General features: G+C 51.8%; 1 protein-coding gene across 2 annotated transcripts; it reads left to right on the plus strand.

The window, feature by feature from the left end:
- The first annotated feature begins 3,489 nt into the window (after nucleotides 1-3,489).
- On the plus strand, nucleotides 3,490-16,314 carry NBL1 (NBL1, DAN family BMP antagonist). 2 transcript variants are annotated; one of them, XM_068658947.1, is made up of 4 exons: nucleotides 3,490-3,720; nucleotides 13,542-13,736; nucleotides 13,964-14,075; nucleotides 14,920-16,314. In XM_068658947.1, the coding sequence occupies exons 1-4, from the start codon at nucleotides 3,689-3,691 to the stop codon at nucleotides 15,172-15,174; spliced, it is 594 nt and encodes a 197-aa protein (XP_068515048.1). In that variant the 5' UTR covers nucleotides 3,490-3,688; the 3' UTR covers nucleotides 15,175-16,314. The 2 variants fall into 2 exon arrangements, with proteins under 2 accessions (XP_068515048.1, XP_068515050.1); XM_068658949.1 differs by lacking the exon at nucleotides 3,490-3,720 and adding an exon at nucleotides 6,718-6,741.
- The last annotated feature ends 3,769 nt before the right edge of the window (nucleotides 16,315-20,083 follow it).

Raw genomic sequence — 20,083 nt, forward strand, 5'->3', positions numbered from 1 at the left:
GCGCCTACACAGAGGGCTTGGATCTGTTACCCTAAAGCTGTGGCCTGCTGGAGGTGGCAGGTCCAAATTACCCCCACAGCTGAACCTGCCCCTCCAGCTGCTCATTAACTCCACAGGTTATTGAGCCAGATGCAATGTGTGCGTCCCAGGGGGGTTAAGGGAAATGCTGTTGTACCCACCTGCTTTGAGTGAGGATTGCTGCTCACACTGCCTGCCACCACTGTCCCTTAGCCACCTGAGGGGTTAAAGGCAATCACCCCCCAGCTTCCTTGCTCGCTGAGCCGTAAAATCTTTGAATCCATCTCCTGACACAAGTCCTGCTCCCTTCCCCTCATGCACATATGCTCTTGTACACAGCAATCTGAGGCCCCGAGCTGCTACCTTGGAGATGTCTCAGGGTTTATTTAGGAACCAAGTGATGAATTCTCCCATCCAGCAAGAGAAGGGAACATTTCAGGGAGCTGCACTACAATATTGCACCCTTTGGCAAATGAGAGGCTGCTCTGGGGTGGTGCAGGGTGGTCTGCTGCAGACCTGTGTCCTCAGTTCCTCTCAGGTCTTGCCTAACAGGGGAGGTTTGCCCTCAGGAGCCCTTTTTCGGCCCCTGTATGGTGTGTCTTGAGGATCGTGACCAAAGAACAAGTCACCTGGGGAGAAACAGAGCTGAGAAGAGCAGCTACTCCCTCGCTGCTGCCTGCAGCCTCCGCCAGCACAGGCACGCTCTTCTCCCAGCTGCCTTTCTCCGCAGTGTTTTCTACCATCCAGCCATGGGCAGGCAGCCTTGGAATCAGTGCTAAGACACAAATAAAAGGAATAGTTTTATTTTTAACTTACACCCTTTTAATTCTCACGCCCACAGTTCCCAGTCCTGTCCTGACAAGCGGGGAGCCCCTGGCACTGCGAGCGTTTGTCAGCGGGCCCAAAACAGCAGCAGTGGGTGAGGGAGGGAAGCTCGGGGAGACCAGAGCATGGGTTTCTGCTGGGTCTCAGTGTGTGGAAGCCTTGCTGAGCCAGCAGCAGGGAAAAGGGGTGAGGGGAAGATGTACGTGGGCAAGGCTGTGTTTTCAGATGGTTTCTAGCTGTGGTGCCAAACCACAGGCGGATGGAGCGGGCTTGCTGTTGGGGTGAGAGTGGAGAGTGGTGGTGTGCTAACCCCCGTGTTGCCCTGCTCAGCCATGGTTTGGTGCTGGTGTTTTGGGGACAGGCAGCAAGCTCCCCAGGGAGCAGGATCTGGTAAAATGGGAGTAGAAAAGCCCTGCTGGAGCCAGCAAACCTGGCTGGGGTGAGGAGCCTCTGGTGAGGATGGCTCCTCTGTGCCCGCATGTACTGCCCTCTGCTCCCAGCTGTGGAGCAGCTGCATCTGGCCCCTGCCTTCACCAGCATCTGTCCAAACGACATCTGTGGGCATCAGCTCCTCACTCCTCATTCTGGCTGCGGTGCTGCATCGCCAGGCAGGAGGGGGAACGTATTGGCACGGGGCTCTGCCATCCACTCGGCAGCGTCTTTCATCCCTCAGCCAGCTTGCTCTGTCGCACCTCTGCCTGTTTCTTCTGACAGCAGAAAGCCTGGCCTCTGCTCCTTCTGCCTCCCCACCCCCAGGTTTACAGATCGCTGCATTTCCCCTTTCTGCTGTTTGGCTGTTTACAGGACTGGAACACAGATGAATAGTAGGAAGCAGCGAATGGACTGCAGGCTGGCTCGCATTGCTGTGCACAGCTTAGCGCTGCACTCTGAATTATCACACCCTGGCTGAGATCCCACAAAAATAATCAAAATACCAAACCGTGGACATGATACAGTCGGGTGAATTTCACCTTAATGTCTGCGGCCACTTGCTGTGTAGCTGGTTGTGCCTACATCTTATTTTTCCTCATTTATCCACAGACTTGAGAACTTGCTCCCAAGCCTCTGCTGTCTCCTCTTTCACCTGTTACATTATTCAGAATAAAACAGCCTCCTGGGTAGAGGCTCACTAATGGTCATGCTGGCTCTGGGAAGCAGGTAGGGATTAGTCGGAGCCCACATTCAGCTCGATGAGGCAGCATTGAAAATGCCAGGGAAATTGCGTTCAGGCTCCCCACTGCAGTACGCGGTTGCGGTGGAAGGCTGCTCCTTTGTTCATTGTTGGTCCTTCTGGAGCTGAGCAGCGCACTGCAGTTCGGGGCCAGGTAGGCTGCGGTAGCAGGATAAGAAAGTGATGATGGAAGCAGGATTTTGCCATCCTACTTATTTACAGAATCCTATTGTCTCGGAGTTGGAAGGAACCAAGCAGCAGGAAACCAACCGTTCCTCCACTGGCAGCCTCCAGCCTCCTTCACCAACACCCAAGCCCAATGCAGGACCACTGCCAGGGCACAGCCAACACACCTCTCAGCACAGCTGCTGCTTTCTTACCACCATCCCTTCCTGCTTCTCTGATCTCTGTATGCAAATCTGCACGCAGGCAGGAGCCAGCAGAGCCCATCCAAGCCTCGCAGGTATCTTTGATTTGGGTAGCGCCGTGCCAGTGTTTGATGTGGAGGCCTCTATTAGATTAATTGCGTCTTTACAGAAACAGAGCCCTTCTGGTCTCGAACAATTATCGTCGGTGAAAGATAGCAATGAATGGGGTTTCACTGGGATTGTATTCGGCTGTTAGAGTTTTAATGGGAAAGAGGAAGAGAGAAAAGGAGGAAGAAAAGAAAGAAGGAAAAGGAAGTAAAGAAAAAAGAGGAGAGGGAAAGAGAAAAGATAAAAAGGGTAAAAGAAGGGAAATGAAAAAGAAAAGCAAAACGTCCCTGCTGGTGTTGAAGAACTTTCCCAAAGACTTCACCATGCCAAGGACTCTACCCGAAGCCCTCTCCATTAAGAGCTGGATTTTAATAGGAAGCATTTGCGCTCCGTGAGCCAAGCCCAGACTTTGTTTATGTTGCTGGAGGAGCAAACGCTGGGAAACCACCTCCGCACGGCCACGGCCAGGGCCACAGCCAGCAGCGGGTTCATCACACAGCTTTATAGTCCCTCAGCGGGGCTCCACTGCCCGGACAAGGGGCTTTGGGTGCTCGTGGGGCTGGGGACCCCTGGGGTTGGGGACCCCCCTGGGGTTAGGGACCCCTTTGGGGCTGTCACCGGGTGCGTGGCAGAGACTGCACAGCCCGGGGCTCGCCGGGGGAACCTGCGCTTCCCTCCTTCCTCCCCAGCACCACCCGAAGAGGGGGTAGAAGAAGAAGGAGGAGGAGGAAGAAGAGGAGGAGGAGGAGGTTTGGCCGCAGCCCCCCCCCCCAGCTCCGCGCTGGCTGGCGTCCCGGCGGGGCGGGCGGGCTGTGTGCGCCCTGCCGCCGGCTCTCCCCTCCCTCCTCCCCTCCCTTTCCCCTTCCCTCCCTCTCTTCTCCCTTCCCTCCTCTTCCCTCCCTCCCTCCCTCCTTTCCCCTCCTCTTCCCACCCCCCCCGCACCCAACACCCCGATTGTGCAATCGCGAGCGGCAGAGCCGGCGGCACCGCCCGGAGCCCGGCACCGGGGGAAGGGAGGGAGGAAAAAAAAAAGGAGGAGGAGGACGACGACGACGAGGAGGAGGAGGAGGAGGAGGGAGAGAGAGAGGGAGGGAGGCCGCAGCTCCCGCCCTGCTCCTCCGGGGGCCGCGGCGCCGAGGATGCGGCAGCCGCCGGGCACCGGGGGGCTGTAGCCGCCCGCGGCCCCGCAGCCCGTGGGATGTGCCCGCAGTCGGCCGGGTGCTGCTGGTGGTGAGTACCCCTGCGAGGGGCACCTCGGTTCCCTTTCCCTCCCGGATTCCCCCCCCTGAGCGAGCGGACCTGCTTGGCTTTCCTCCCCCTCCACCAGCAAGAGATTTTCTGCTTCGTTTTCTCGCCCTTCCTCTCCCCCCCACCCCCCCAAACCCTGTGTGTGATTGATGGCCGGGAGGATGAGGGTATTGCCACGGGCTGGAATCGGTTGCAGATGAGGCGGACTTCGGGGGGATCTGCTGTGCAAACCGTTCAGCTATTTCCACTGCCGCCCCGGCTGGAATAAAATAAAAGAATTGGGTATGGGGTCGCACATCTGTGGGACAGAGTCCTTCCTTTGGGTTTCAAACAAAAGTGGGGAGGAGAGGATGGGAAAACGCTGCTATCGCTTAACCAGAGCAGCAGAGGACATGTAGGAGTTCAGAGAGCGTAAGGGGAGGAAATTGTCCCGATGGCAAGGCAGTCAACTTTTGTTCCTGGAAAAGTTTGCGCCGAGAAAGAATTTACATGGATTTACAGCCACATATCCTGCAAACAGATTTTGTACTTGCTGGATTATTATGAGGGATGATATTTGATCTATCTGTACCTGTTTCTTGAATCGTAAGATAATTTTTCAGTTTCTATATGCTTTTGCAGGAATTCTTATTTGTAAAATACAATTATCTCCCCATTTTATGTGGAGTGGGGATTTCTCTTTTTCTCTGAGACGTTCTTGGGGACAGAACATGCTTTCACTCATTTTTAGCCTGCATTAAAGTTGTTCTGGACAATGCCTTGTGTTTTAATTTGGCTCCTAATATCATACGAGGGCATCGTCCTTTTAGAAACCTATGTTCTGCCCTTCAATCTCGCTTTTTTCTATAGGATTAACCCCATCAACTTTAAAATTCAGCCTGCGTGAAGTGTTCGTGGAGTTGGGGCACCGTAACTTTGCCGTACAGATTCTCTTGAAAAAAATCTGCACCCCACTGAAACGAGTGGGGAAGATCCTAGGGTATTACGAGGCTCACATTTTCCCTTGTATTTTTAGCATCAGAACTTAACATCCTCCTTGCAATGTCCAACTGGCCAAAAATCGGCTGTACACAATGGGCACTTTTGCTTTTTGAAGACAGTTTCCCATTTCAGAAAAGGCAGCTTGCCTCAAATTTGCAAACCGCAGGATGGGAAACGGAATTTGCCTTCGGTATAAAAATCCCAAGTGTTTGCAAACAGCCCTGAGAAGTCTCCGGGTTCTTGGCTTGACCTCTCGGAGCCAAATTCCAGCTTGGGGAATTTGTGGTCTTGCAAAGAGGGTGAACGAGCAAAGCCTCCGTGAGTGCCCGGTCTCTCCGCAGCGGGGAAAGTAGCTGAGTTAGAGCAAGTTTTGGGTGCCCAGGCAGTGCAGGATTGGGCCCCGAGCCAAACTGCTCTTCAGGCAGCCGTGAAGACCTGCCACTATCGGAGTAACCGTGCTCGTGGCGTGTGTTGGCATTGCCGAGGCAGTGTGGAGCTGCTACAGCCTGCTCGAGAAGCTCCGAGTGCTTGTTCCTCCCTGAGCCTCCCGCTGCTCCCGTTAAACTGCCAGCAATACCCTGCTGCAAAAAATTCCTCCAAAGCTGCCCGGCCTCAGAGCTCAGAGACCCCCTGTGGTAAAGCAAAGCCCCAGGGGCTCCAGCACAGCCTGGGGCAGAGAAATCGCTCAGCCACTCAGACCAGGCTCTTAAAAACCTGGGTGGCTGTCCGCATGGTCTTCTGGAGGAGGACCGGAGCAGGGACGAGGGGCAGTCAGTCTGTCTGTCTGTCTGTCTGTCTGTCTCCTGCGCCTCCGATAGCACTGCCGAGAGCCGCGCCTGCCGTTTGCCCAGACCTTTGTTTCGGTTTTGCAGCCACTTGGAGCTGAGCTTTGGAAACAGCTACAGGATCAGGCCCTCGCTTCGGTCACTCGCTGGGATGTGTCTCGAGCCCTCTTCTCTGCAGAGAGGAACAGATCCTGGGCTCGGATGGCTTGGCCAGAGGGGGAAAGACCAGCAAGCGCGTCGTGCTTTGATTTCACTGTGGTTACTGGGCCCAATCCTGCTGTTTTAGGAGACACTGTCTAAATGTCAAGTGTGAGGTCAGCCCCCAGCATGTCTGGGAGTAATTGAAAATAGCAACAGGGCTGTGAGCTCTTACGTTACCCCCAAAAGCCTCTGGCTCTGCAGTGCCTCATATTTTTATCTTTTGGTGTTAGAGATTTTGCAGTCGGTGCTATGGGAAATAGCGCAGGCGCTGGTTTTTGTGTCATCAACGCCGAGAAGGCTGGCTCAAAGAGAAATTGAAAAAGTGGGTAAAACAGCAACCCTGAAGTCAGCTGGATTTGTGCTCTTGGTTTGGCTGTGGCCAGGATATGGCCCAAGCAGGGAAACAGGAGGAAGGTTCCCGAATGTCGCGGAGAGACCCATGGCTCCAGCCGCAAACCCCGTTCTGCTTCCCTCTTTCCACCTCTTGTTCTGGCAGCTTGGAACCTGATCCTGCGAGCACAGCCCTGCTGCGTAGGACACGGCTTGATTTTTTATGCAAGTTTGGTAATGAATGACCGACCAAGCCGAAAGCGAGCGTGGTTGGCATTCGAGACAACTCCCATCTCCGACTGCGAGGCGGCCTTACGCTGCGGGTGTGCGAAATGAAAAAAATAATCATCCCGGTGGCCACTATTTACTAGAACTGGTTTTATCTGGTTCCAGTTAGGCTTGTTTTGAGTAGGACGAGCGGTGCCAGATTCTGATCTCATTTGCACCAGTGGAGTCATTCGGAGGAGCCAGTCCCAGTTTACCTCACTCTAAGTGAAAGCAGAACTGGGCCTGCTGGGAGCCGCACTCCCGCGCCGCTCCCTGGGGAAATGGCTGGTGCCGGCTTGCAAATCAAACACGAGTAAACGTGAGCGACGCGCAGGACCCTTCCCAGAGGCAGCACGGGTTTCACCGCCGTCCTCGGGAATGCTGTTTTCACGGGGAAAGGAGGGGAGAGGCTGTGGCATCGGTTGCAAGGGGAAGCGGCGTGAGTGCACCAGCCTGGGGCTTGGGGAAGGCGCAGCGGGGCGAGTGGCAGCGGGTCAGCATTTGGCTGGAGATGCTGCACAAGGGGGAGGACGGAGCCCCTTTCCATGCCAGCTGCTTGCAGGAAACAGCTTCAGGGAGGGCAGCCCAGCTGCAGCTGAAAAATTGCACATTATTTGGGGAATTTCATGGGGTTTTCAAAGGGTTTGGACCCACGCTTTGCACTTGGGCACCTACTGGCTTCCTGCACAGCCAGACCTCTGGCCGATGCCTCCAGATTGTGTGGGCTGAAAGCGCTGCCCGTGCCGGCTGCCTGCTCGGTGGCAGTGCGTGCGTGGGACGCTGTGTGGGAAACACCAGCTCGGGGGAAGCGCAGGAGGGAGCTGCGCCTCACTCAGGTCCGGGCATGCGAGCGAGGCCCCTGGCTAAAAGGCTGCAAACAGCTGTGTTTGAAAGCACCCGGATCTCGTATTATTTGCAGTACAACCTACCACGGGGGATTCTTCCAGCCAAAGCATGTCGCAGGACAATCCTTCCTCGGGTACGGGCATAGGCAGAGCCCACACGTGCTCCCTTGCTGTGGTTTTCCAGGGAACCCTGCTCCTGCTGCTCCCCAAAACTGGTTTCCTTGCCCCACAGCACAGCCCGGCCTTACCCCGCTGCTCTTTGGGGCTGCATTTTAAGCAGATGCTTGAAGAAGAAAGGGAGCAGAGGAGGGTGGTATGAGGCATGTATTCCAGTGCTTTAGGCTGATGCATTTTCCTGGCCGTGATTGTGCTTAATGCTGAAGAAATTGAGCAATTGAAATAAATTACCAGAAATTGCTTATATTACTCTTGCCTCCTCCACAGGCCATTAGCATGTCCCTTTTTCATCAGAGCTCCTTTAGGACACCGTTCTAAGCCTAAGTCCATAGGGAGCTTTCCAATGACTTTTATAGGTATAGGAGCTTGCAGGTTTTTTTTTTTTCTAGCTGTATAAATTGAGTTTCTCAAGTGCTCGGTGCATGGTCAAGAAGCCAGATTTTAAAGTCTCAATTTAGTGAACTGTTCTGAAATTCTGGTCAAAGTGGGGAAGGGAGAGTTTAAAAACACTGTGCTGCTTTTCTCTATTTCTGCTTTATTTGTGTAAATCACCCAACTATGATTGAGTGGAAATTAATATGTTATGGGAAGAGAAGCTGTAATATCTCCTGTCTTTGAAAGGAGCAGAGACAGACAGATTCACGGTGAGAAATGACACGACTTTTTTTCCACTATCAAAAGTCTTTGGGATTGATTCTTGTGCATGTTAAATATCACACATCTTCCTATGGTAGTTCCCTTTTTATTTTTTTTTTTGTGATTTCTTCCCAGATTTTGCAGCTCAGCAAAGCCAGACTGAAGTTCTCAGTTTAGATGAGGCTTCTGTGTTCAGTTAAGCACTCATCTATCTTGCTGTCCTGAAGATTTACCTCTAGACATTTTCAGTGCATAGTTCTCTTCCCTCCCTCCTGGCAATATTATCATGATGTCGACCAAATTAGTTTATGATATTACTGGCACAATGAAGCCCCCTAAAGAATCCTGTACTTTGTTTTAAATTTTCAAATGTAGAGATATCAAAGTTTTAACGAAAAGAAAAGAAAAGAAAAGAAAAGAAAAGAAAAGAAAAGAAAAGAAAAGAAAAGAAAAGAAAAGAAAAGAAAAGAAAAGAAAAGAAAAGAAAAAAGGAAAGGAAGAAAAGAAAATAGAGAGGGAAAGAAAAGGAAAGAAAAGGAAAGAAAAGGAAAGAAAATGAAAAGGGGGGGAATTAAAGGGAAAGTATTAAATCACTTGTTTTGATTTTTTTTTCACAGCAACCTTTCAGGTTTTCCCAGTTCAGATTTTAACTTTTCCTACTAAGGCTGGCCTAAAATATTTTTCGTTCTGCTTAAGCAAATATTATTTGAGTTGAGATGAGGCCATTCCCGGCAGTGTGCAGAAGTTACTGTACGGACAAAATCCTGTGTCAGTGGAGAGCCACACGGGCTCTTTCTGGGACTGATACATGCTTCTTCCCACTTGTCACCAAATCAGAGACTTCATGTGGCTTTGCTTCCTTTTAGGTGCTAGATAATCTCTTGCCTTTTTTAGAAGCGTAGTCTTGCGCACTTTAAAATGTCTCGCTCACAAGTATCTTGGTGGGACTTTGGGGATTTGAGTACATCTGAAAATCAAGCCCTGATGTTTAATTACCGAAGAAGAGAGCAAACTCCTGGAACAACCCAGTCTGGACAGATCTCCCAGGAGAGCTCCTGCTTATTCTTCTTCAGACCAAAGGGGCTGAGGAAAGAAGTGTATTGCCTTTAGAAAAGCAGTTGCTGGCTTTGAGAGTCAGTTTGAAAAACCAAACAAGCCCAAAGAAAGGAGAAACTGCAAGATAAACCTCTCTGCTGAGCAGGGACGGCCAGATCAGCACAGTGGTCAGCCGGCCTTCCTCTGCTTTCCCACTCCCTCTGCAGCCATCAGTTCACACGGTGTAAGGTGGTCCCTGCCCCTGGTGTTACAGGCAGGGAAACTGAGGCACGGAGATGCTTTTTGACCCATGGATTTGGACTGGTGTCTCAGGCATCTCATGCAAAGACTTCAGTCATTGAGTTAGACACTGAGGTAAAGCCACTTCCCTGCTCTGTACCTCATTTTCCTTAGCTACAGTATGGAGCTGACACTCTCTGTGCTGTATCTGTGGGCTTTGAGCCTTAGCTAAGCAGTATTTATGAAGCTTAGGGGTTTCTTGTCTCGCAGAACCTGCGATGCTGCATGTGTGGCCATGAGCACAACATACCCGTGTATATATTTCTATGTATTTGGCAAAATTGCAAGATCCTGGATAAGAAAAATACATATAAATATATTAAACTACTCATGAAATGTTCCCCGTTTCCACCTGCAGGCTTGTCTTGTATTATAGTGTAAACTTCCCTCTGGAAAAAGAGGGTAAAACTGATTAGATCTGTTTTATTTTCCTCCAGAAGTGTTTGTTTTCCAAGTGGCTGGAAACAGCTGTGGGCTGGATGGTGGGAACATGGTCTTGGAGGTAATTCCCGTGATTGTCCTCTGGCCAACAGCACAACGTAGATTTTCCCAGGCATCCTCGGTGACTGTCCTTGCAGGACTCTGAGTGTCCCTGGGGCTGCTGGCACTGGAGCTGACACCAAATGTCTGCCACCAGGCCTCAAAGCCATGCTGATGGGAGGCTCAGCTGGCAGCACGTCCCCTGCCACAATCTCCAGAACTCGAAGGGACGTGGAGCTGGCAGCTGAGACCTCTCAGCCACGGACATTTTGCTCCTCGAGCTCCACGGGCACGGGGACAGGCTGGAAAAGGGCTCAGGGGCCGCTCACTGCAGGGCTGCAGCTGCGTGCGTGTTGTTTGTCTCTGGAGTCTGGGATGTGCCAGGCTCCAGGGCTGAGTCATTTTGCCTTCTCCTTCATCTGGGAAAGGACTCGGGGCTGTGATAGGAGTGTGGTTTTTTTTCTTTTTGTTTGTTTTTCTGAATGCAGCCCTATTGGGTGGTGAATGACCCCAATGTGTGGCCTGAGAAGGGTGAAGCACGTGGCGTCTTCTAGCTCCGGGGAGACCCAGGTAGCTATCCCCTGTTAGGGGCCTGACACTGAGCCAGAATAGCCCCAGGAACTGCTGGGGACAGGACACTGGAGGAAGCTGCGGTGTAGGTCGAGCAGAGCAAAGATGGGACACCCTTGGGGACGATAGGCCTGCCGGAACTGAGCTGAACTTTCTGCTTGAAAAGCTTTGACTAGCCAGAAAAAAAAAATGCCCTGGGGCGAGGAGAAAGAAGCTCCTGTGTGCGGGGAAGTGTTCACTCCCACCTGCAGGTCGGGGCTGGGGTCAGCACCGGGGAGCACACACTTGTTCCTTGAGGAGCCGCAACGTGTAATTTAGCTTGTCATGGAGGAATGTGCTCAATGCCTTTATTTAATCAGGAGTTTGCAAACCTGCTCGGGTGCCTCATCTTCCTTTTTCCTTCCCCTTCCCAGCCAGGGGGGAAGGAGGAATATGGGGCTTTTGTCTCCTGCCCTGTGGCTGCTGTCAGATGAATGGTTTTAGCGGTGCTCTGTTCACATGACTGGTTCGAACTATGCCAGAGAACACACCACAGTCGCGAGCAGGCTGTTTCCAGCCCCAGCTCCCTCCCAAACTCAGCTGCATCAGATGTTTTCCTAGGCACTGGCGTAAACCTCGTTACTTACTAGAAATGTGGGCCTGCGGGTTCCAGGGCATTCTTAGGAGAAGGAAAACACCACGCGGATGTGGCCTGTTAACAGCCTGAGCTCAGTGAGAGTTTGCAGGGCTCAGCCACACGGTGCCCTGGTGGTTGCTCCAGCCCTGCCATGGTGCCCTGTGCTCCTGCAGCCCCTCTGCAAACCAGACCAGCTCCGTGATGCTGGGGGCCCCAATTACAAGACATCGCTGCTCAGGAAGGGGCTTAAGCATATGTTTAAGTGCTTTCCTGAATCTAGGCCAGGGCCAGTGCTTTAGCAGAGCACAAACTCACTCATCTTCTTCTTGATATCAGAGACAGGAGCCTGGATGCTCTGGGATGATCCTTTCTGCCTCTGTGCCTGCTGACCAGGGCTGCAGCACATTTCTGCTGAGCATCTCCCTCCGGGGGAAGAAAGGTCCCAGGGAAGCGGGGCTGTCAGAGCCGCTCGGCTCTTTGCCACCGGGTATAGCTGCAGAGGAACCTGGGAAAGAAAACAGCCACCACCTTCTTTGGAAGGAAGGAAATTGCTCTCTAATTGGGCATGTGGAAGTGAACTTGTGTGCTGACTCCTGAGGAATTTCATCTCTTCCCCAGGGGGTTTGCAATTGCTGTTTGGGTCACATCCCAGCTCTGATCTCAGGCTTGTCTTTGGGAGTGGTATTCCTCAGCACAGAGCTGCTGGCATTTGAGGAATGAGCGATGCTCATTTCAGCAAACCAAACAAACCAAGTGTGTATGCAGCTTTGCTGTGTAATTCTTAGCAGAAATTGCAGAATTTCCCTACTGAAATGGAAAAAATTCGCAGGGAACAGAAAGGAGCCCTAAGAATTGTCTGTGGGACAAATGTATCAAACCACACTGCTCTCATTAACAACAATGTAAGTTCAGGGGCTAAAGCCCTCTGCTTGTCTCCAAACAAAACTTGCAGAGCATGCTTTGTGTGGGTATTCTCACCAGGGATCTGTGGGATTCACATGAACAAGTGCCGGGGCTGCATCTGAGGGTTAGGAAGCCAGGCCAGGAAAGGTGGTTGTGTATTATGTCAGTGGGGTTCCCTTACAGTCAGGAAATAAGATAAGTTAGCAGAACCCCTGACCTTATTCCTTCAGAAATCGGGGGGCTAGAGAGGAGGGATGCCCTTTGCTTTCCTGTGTTGGGATGGAGGGTCAGGAAGCATCTCTCTCCTGCGGCCCTCATGAAGAGCACTTCTTGCTTCAGGCCTAGGAGGTTGAGCTCAGTGCAGGGAGTGAGAGGGCAAAACGCTTTCTCCCGTAGTGACCTTAAAGCACCTCAGCTGAGTTGCAAGAGTTCATTAGCAGGCCAGCCAGCCCAAGGGTCCAGATGAGCACGGTGGTCCTCTGGCCAAGGAGGCAGCAGTGACAGATGGATGAAGCAACTGGGGAACGCCCGGCTGGGAGTGCCCTGTGCGGAGCTGCCCCTGACACCCGTGTCCGATAAACAAGGCATTTTTCCTCTCCATTATAGGGCCGGGCCCAGGAGCCGTGGGAGTCAACAGGAATCATTCCAGTGTGGGCTTTTTGTGGGCTTTGGATCTTTGTCTGGTTAAACAAATAGAAGGAAAAATTAAATAACATGGTTCTAACAAATATTTTCGGAAGTATAAATATCTGCCTTTCACTGTGACTTGATCCAAACCCCACAAAGGAAAAAAAAAAAAACCTATTTCTGTGATGCTTTTCCATGTGCCTTTCCCCAGTGATTGGGAGTGTTAATGCAGGCACCTTGGCTCGAGAATACAGCTGGCCTGCAAGGAAACCCTGTGTGGGATTTCTCTGGGGTGGTAAGGAACCTCCTTGGCCGACCACCTTTGCGAGTGAGGTTTATGCTTGGTGTTGGAAGGACCCCTTCTTGTTTGCAAACTGAGTTCCTGTCCTCAGAGCAACGGTTCGACAGCCTTGCTGCTGAATTGGAATGGCTCTATAAAAATAAATGATATATTGGTCATTTCTGTGGTTTCCTGCCTCTGGAGAGAGGTTTCCACATTTCCCTGCTTGCTGCTGCCTTGCAGCGACACCTGCTGCACGCTGTGAGTTGAAGAACGATTTTCTTTTCCTGTGAAAGCTTTCTTTCCCTTTTTTCTTTCCCTTTTTTTCTGGGAAGGCTTGCAGCAAGGACAGCTTTGGTTTTTAAGGTGGGAGAAAAGGAAGTGGGGAGGTCTGCACCTTCCTCAAATACAAACATTTCTGTGGTCCATGACTTTCCCAACCTGGCACGGCCTGTGGTGGTGACGCTTTTGTTTTGCAAACTTCTTCCAGCCCAGTCTTGGGTAAGAAATGGTGAAAAGCCTGCTGTTACTCCTGGCACAAGGCTCAGGAGAGGTAATGCAGGCATCTGCCTCAGCCCCAGAGCTGGTTTTGAACAAGGGAGAGGCAGACCATGGCTTGCTCCCTGTGCAGTAGCTGGGGAGGGAGATGTGTGTACCAGCACACTGGGAGGATGTCCCTGTGTGTGACCCAAACAAGAACTGCCACGAGATCAGAGAAATGGGCTGGCTTGCCCATTCCCCTTCCTGCTAATGCTTTCCTCTGACTTCAGCTGTAGGTTTTCATCAGAGCTGGCCATGATGCTACGGTTCGTGGTTGGTGCCCTCTTCCCAGCGCTGCTTCTGGCTGCACCGCCCCCCATAAACAAGCTCGCCCTCTTCCCAGACAAGAGTGCTTGGTGCGAGGCGAAGAACATCACCCAGATCGTGGGGCACAGCGGCTGCGAGTCCAAGTCCATCCAGAACAGGTACGGCTACACTCTCGGAGCAGTGCTGGAAGCAGCTGGTTTTCATTTGCTGATGATTTGTCATCATCGCTGTGGGGACTGTCACTCACACGGGAAGCCAAGCATGATGTCCTGTCTCTGCCCTAATGCTTTCTGCCTGCTTCAGCAGAAAGTCAGATCTCTTTCTGCCTTTGTTGGGAAGAGCAGGCACCTACCCTGAGCCCTCATCCCTCCTCTTGTCTTCACAGGGCCTGCCTGGGACAGTGTTTCAGCTACAGCGTCCCTAACACCTTCCCTCAGTCCACAGAGTCCCTGGTTCACTGTGACTCCTGCATGCCAGCCCAGTCCATGTGGGAAATTGTGAGTATCCGTGCCTGCCCCATGGCCTTTTATGCTCCTCCTTGCTCAGGGGTTCTGACATCTGCTCTGCCACCACTTTGGGACAAGTCATTCTCCTTCCCTGAGGTTTTTTCGCTTGTAGTTTCCTTCCACGGTATCTCTCAGGTGACTCTCCCCTTCCTTGAGATGCCTGGGTGGAAGCAATGTGGCTGCTGTGATGAATGGTGCATTTGTCACTGTTTGCAGAAGCTTCCTTCGTCAGTCCCTGCATTATCCATCCCTTGTGCCTCTTCTCTGCACCACTCCCTTTGTCGCCTCCCCTCACTTGGGAGTTTTTACCTTCTAGGCTGTCCAGAAGTGCTTCCCACAGTCCATCTGCCAGTCACCCTCAGACCTCCCAGCATCTCTGCACATTTCATGCCATCGTTGATCCTGGAAGGGTCATAAACCCTGCTTCTGGGGCAGGCCCAGGCACCCAGGGCTTCAGTTCTCTGCTTTGCTTTTGACTCAGACATTTGGGCAGATGGCTTTGGCCAACTTAGCTGTGATAATTCAGCAATGTGCCTTCTGGGTGGCCTTTGCAGCTACTGCTGCTATTTCTGTGCCAGTTGTGCCTGGGAGCAGTGTCCCACTTGAGTCATTTCATTTCCTGGATGGTAAAATAGGTCCGTGCAGCTTGTGACCTGTGAGATGTTCCCAGAGCACCCTTGCCTTGCAGACTGACCATGGAGGCTTATTTGGGTAGCAAGCCATTGCTTCTGCCTTAAAACACCCTGAGTTTTCAGGGCACGATGTGGCTCAGGATTGCCACTGGGGTGTCAAGTCTGTGCACTCAGGCTTGCTGCCTCCTCATCCCTCTCTCCAGGTGACACTGGACTGCCCAGGCAATGACGAAATCCCCAGGGTTGACAAGCTGGTGGAGAAGATACTTCACTGTAGCTGCCAGGCTTGCGGCAAGGAGCCAAGCCACGAGGGAGCCCTGTTCAACGTCTACCTGAACACAGAGGAGAACATGCCTGCGGAGGGCCCCAGCCCCCATCACTATGCCCACCACCAACAGGAGGTGGAAGAACCTCCTGCTTCCAGCCACCACCACCACGAGGAGGAGGGCGACGAGTAACCTGGCCCTCACGGACTGTCCTTGCAGCTGGCAGCGCAGGCAGGGGGTGCGTGCGAGGGAGAGGGCCAGGGTTTGGGGAGGGAGGGGGGGTGGTGGAGTCTTTCCTGTCTAATAGCTACCCTCACGCTTTGCTCTCCACAACACCCCAGGGCCAGAGGAACCTTCTGGGGCACAAGCAGGGCTGAGGTGCAGGCGTGGGGCTGGAGCTGCAGGGCGAGAGAGGAGGGCTGGGGGGGGTTCTGACGCAAAACTACTTGCACATAATAGTAATAATAAATTGAGAGGACCGGGGACCCCGGCAGAGGGGGCATTGGCTGAGAGCAGGAGCTGAGCTGGGCTCTCCAGGCGCTGTCTGCAGGATCCTGAACCTGCTGTGGTGCCCTCGCTGAGTTTTTTGGGTTTTTCTATTGCAAATGGCTCTTGCCTGAGGTGGAGGAAGAAGGGATGCAGCTTCTCCACAACCCCGAGTGAGAGGCACATCTCTCTTGGGGCACGCAGGATGGGGGTGTCCCTTCTTCCTCCCACCTCCCCTGCCTGCCAAGGGACACCTGGGCACAGCAGGGAAGTGCTGTTCCTCCTGGCACTTGCTGGGTCTTAATTCAATCCCAGTGCCTTTGTGTTAGGAAGCTTGTAGGGAGTATTTTTTTTTTTTCCCCTGGATTTGCCTCTGGGGCTGTGTGTGAAATTGCTGGGAACTGTGGTGGTGAGAACCCTTTCCTTGCTGGTCCTCAGGGTCACCACGTAGCTCACAGGGACGAGGGAGCTGCATCGTGCCATGGGCACTGGGGCTTCACATTTTGTGGCCTGTGCTGGGGTGGTCTGGGTGGGAGCCAGCCCCTCTTCCCCCTTTCCCTGCTGCACTTTAATTGTGGTGGAGGGAGAAAGGGGACGAGTCCCGGGATGCTGGTGTACCCTCACAGGGGACTGCTGTGGACCCTGCTGCAGATGCAGGTCTGGGGAGGCTCAGGGTGGGGGAATGGCCCTGGGCCCCTCCTGCTACCCCTTTCTCTGTTGTATAAAGCTAATTTCTTTGGCACTGTCCTGACAAAAGCTTCCAAAGCTTGTAATCGATGCGCCCCCCTCCTTTTTACAAGTTTTTTTTGTTTTTTTTTTTCTTAAATAAATTAGTTCTGACTTCCATTTCTCAGTGCTCTGATGCCTGTCTGGTTTTTGGCAGTAGGATCTTCAGTGCTGATGGGGGAGAGGCCGTTTATACCCAGACACCGAACCAGAGATCAGTGCAGGAGGGTGCAGGGCATGGGAAAGCCACGGTTCCCTTCAACTTTCTGCTGTGTTCAATTTAGGAGGAGGAGGGAGAGCTGCTAAAAGGAAAACCAACCCCAAGGATGCAGCATCTGGGCCCCATGTGGGAGCGGGGACTGCGCAGCAGCTGCTGCCCAGGCCTGGCCACACTCAAGTGTCCCTGTCTGGAGATTGGGTCCCACTCCTGTAGGTACTGCATGGGGTCTCTGCAGGATTGTGCAAACCTTCGTCAGTTCTGCTGCCACTAGGTGACCCTTGATCCAGCGTTTCGTGGCCTCCAGGACTGCTTCTAGACTGAAGGAATGTGAGCTCAGACATGGACTTTGTGATTGAGGAGGGAACCCAGGCACCTTGGCTGGAAACCAGTGAACTATTTTCAATAGCAAGGCAGAGTCCTTGCAAAGCTCCAGTCTGGTCACCCAGTGTCATGCCCTCAGAAACGAGCAGATAATGCTCCCTTTCCTGAACATAACCGTGAGGGATGGTCCCATCTGTTCCTGGAGGGGCTGTGCCATGCCAGTGGCTGACTCTTAGTGCCTTTTATTGCCCCTCTCTTTAAGGCCCAAGCTCTGTTCACATTTGGAGAGCATTTCTCTGGGTACTGGAGTGGGAGAGGGTTTGCAGAATCTATATTAAGGTAGGAATTGCCACAATAAAAGGGATAGGCTGAAAAGGAAAGACCCTGGCAAGGATGGAGATACCCTTTTCATTGAGGTAATGTTTTTAGGCTGTGTAGTGTCCTCCTAAGGAAGGGAGCTTTATTGAAGAGCCAGGAGGCAGGAAAAGATGGAGAAACCCATGCTGTCACCAGCTGCAGGAAGACCACAACTGCATGTGAGATTTAATTGCTGGAATGGGTGCAGCATGCCCCAGTGCTCCAGGAAGCACCTCTGCCCAGGTGCTCCCCTCCTCAGGGATGCAGGCAGGGTGAGGCTGGCAAGGTGGCAGTGCCCCCAGTTCACTCGGTGCCATGTGGACCTTTCACTGGTGTATGGTGAAAATGGGCTGGATTTAGCAAGATCAGTCCTATAAACTCCAGGAGCTGCAGGTCAGACTATTTGGAACATGACAACTCCACCTACTTTTGATGCAACCTGAGCTTCAGTGGAGACAAGTAATGGAGGTCTGTTTTGCAGTTAAAACAAATCTTTGAAGGTATGTAGCCCAGCTCTGTCCAAAATATGCCCTGAGGAGCCATTCCAGGATGGGCCAAGAGCAGATTGTACTAATGGAGGTTACTGCATTAAGCACTAGGCTGCCTGGGCATCCTCACTGAGGTCTCAGCCTTCCAGTTCTATCCACCGTAGCTCACCAGCCCCTTCTCTGCCACATTGGTGGGTGGCTGTTGACAACCTGGTTTTCCTTTCCCCACTAGTACTGGGGAGCAGACCTGGTGGAAACGATAATCCCCTGCAGATGTGTCCAGAAACACAGCCCAGGGGGTTTGGGGAGTGGAGCACAAACAGGCCAGCAGAGCTGCTGCAGCAGAGAAGCTTTTGCAGGTGCAACACTAGGATTTGGACCTCATTTTAAAGCAGTTTTAAAAAAAAAGTTTACTTGGATCAATTCAGATTCACTTCCCCAGAAAACACATCCCAACCAAGTGCACAAAACCTGCCACAATACTTAGTTGTAGAGGATTCAGTCCTGATCCAATATTCTCTGGAGCAAAAGCTCTGGGGTGAAACTGAGATGCTCCAAAGGAGAGCTGAGGAGGAAGCACAGCTCCATGCTATGGCATGACTTCTGCATTGGGCACTAGTGTGGGCCCAGCTGGGATAAATCTGTGCTGCCATATTGATTTATCCTAGCTGGGAGGCTATTGCAGTGTAGGCTTGGGGTGGTTTTTTTTTGTTTGTTTGTTCCAGGCACATATGGGATGAGGAAGTGAGGGTTTCCTAGTACAAGCACTATTCTAAAGAAACCTCCTGCTGAGATCAGAGCCTTGAGTGTGTATGCTCTGCCCCGGTAGAGGGGCAGAAGAAAATGTAGAAGGCTACAAGGTCAAAAGACTCTACAGCCAACAAAACAGCAGGAAGAAGTTCTAAAAATATAACAAACTGTCCCTAGCCTGGAAAATGTCTACACCTTACCTGCCTACTGCTGCTGGTTTCAGATACATACTGGCACAGGGAACTTGGATGATACATTTCCCCTAAACCCTGCTCCACCACTTTACCACCAAGATTGTAACTTTGATAATATTTAATGCACAGGTGAAGGCATATGGGCACATTCACAGTAAGCCCCGTAATTCTGCAAAAATCATAAGGGTCCTAGAACCACAGGGCAAACACGCACAGTAACATCATCTTCCTATCCATAAACATGCTATAAAAACTACTCACCTGAAGAAGAGCTGCATACAATACAGGCACCTACAACTTATATAGATTGCTTTACTCTAAAAGACCCTACCAGCTGTTACCTCAAAAAGGTAACCACCACCCCACAACAAGCAACTCAAGCAGAAAGAGCTCTCTGATGGGACACCTGCAGCTTATATACCATCAGGCCCCACCTGGCACCCAACCGATCACCTGGGAAAAGGAGGGGCAAAGAAAACAAACAAACAAATAAATAAAATAAATCAAGCAGGATGAGCAGCACCTGTGTTGTTTTTGTTTATCTGGCTCAGCTCAACAGCGTGCAAAGCACAACACAGAGGACTGGGTTATTTCTAGAAGCAACAATTCCTGTGCTTTTGCTTCAGCTTTGAATACTGAAAGGACACTATGATCAAGCAAGTAGCTGAAACTATTTCAACTGGAATTAGCTCAAACCTTTCTTTCCATAGGCAAAAATAATTTAGGAGCATAACAGATTACATGCCAAAAAAAAACCAAAAAACAAAAAAACAAAACAAACAACAACAACAAAAAAAAAAACACAAAAACCAACCAACCAAAACAAACAAACAAAAAAATCAGTGTAACAACATAACTCACAGGAGAAATTAGGCACTTGAGTAGGCTATCTGAAAACCAAAAGGCTATGCTGATGGGTCAAAACACACTACAAGACACTGAAACCTGGCCTTCTGCTGCACAGACTTAAAAACTACTGTCACACTCACCATGGCAGTACCCACCCAGTGCCCTCTAGCTCCCCCAGAAAGCCTCTCACTGACCCCCAGTTCCTCTGGGATGCCCAGGAGACCTCCCAGGGCACTCCAGGATGCCCTAAGAGCCTCTTCTTAAACCCTATAGGCAAAATATGGACTGTTCTGGAACCCTGTGGCCTCTGAAGGCCTCTCAGGGCTCTCTAGCACACTCTTGGGCACACTGCAGGCCTCCTGTGGTCCTCCCCTGCACTCTAGATCATCCACAGGTCAACCAGGGCCACCCAGTTCCCACTAGCTCCCCTGGAAAGCCTCCCAGTGACCCCCAGTTTCCTGCAGGATGCCCTAGAGGCCTCCCAGGGCACAGTGGGATGCCCTATGAGCCTCTTGAACCCTAGAGGCAAAATAATGACTCTTTCTGGAAGAGATGTTGCTCTGAGGCCAGTCCTAGTCCAGCCTGGTTTCTCACACAGTGAAATCGTCTTCAGAATGAGAGGATTGTCAAGGCAAGGGGATGAAAATTCATGGAACAAACCTTACATGACAGATATAATCGAAAGCTGCGTGGAGTGGAGGGACTGAGGT

This window comes from Anas acuta, chromosome 22 (assembly GCF_963932015.1).
Source record: "Anas acuta chromosome 22, bAnaAcu1.1, whole genome shotgun sequence".
Classification (NCBI taxonomy): Eukaryota; Metazoa; Chordata; class Aves; order Anseriformes; family Anatidae; genus Anas; species Anas acuta.

What these genes read in the sequence shown, in the direction of transcription:
- NBL1 (XM_068658947.1), top strand. Translation starts at nt 3,689, where the DNA reads ATGTGCCCGCAGTCGGCCGGGTGCTGCTGGTG. An exon ending in TCGGCCGGGTGCTGCTGGTG is followed by an intron (nt 3,721 to 13,541) that starts GTGAGTACCCCT and finishes CTCTGACTTCAG; the next exon opens with CTGTAGGTTTTCATCAGAGC. An exon ending in CCCAGTCCATGTGGGAAATT is followed by an intron (nt 14,076 to 14,919) that starts GTGAGTATCCGT and finishes CCCTCTCTCCAG; the next exon opens with GTGACACTGGACTGCCCAGG.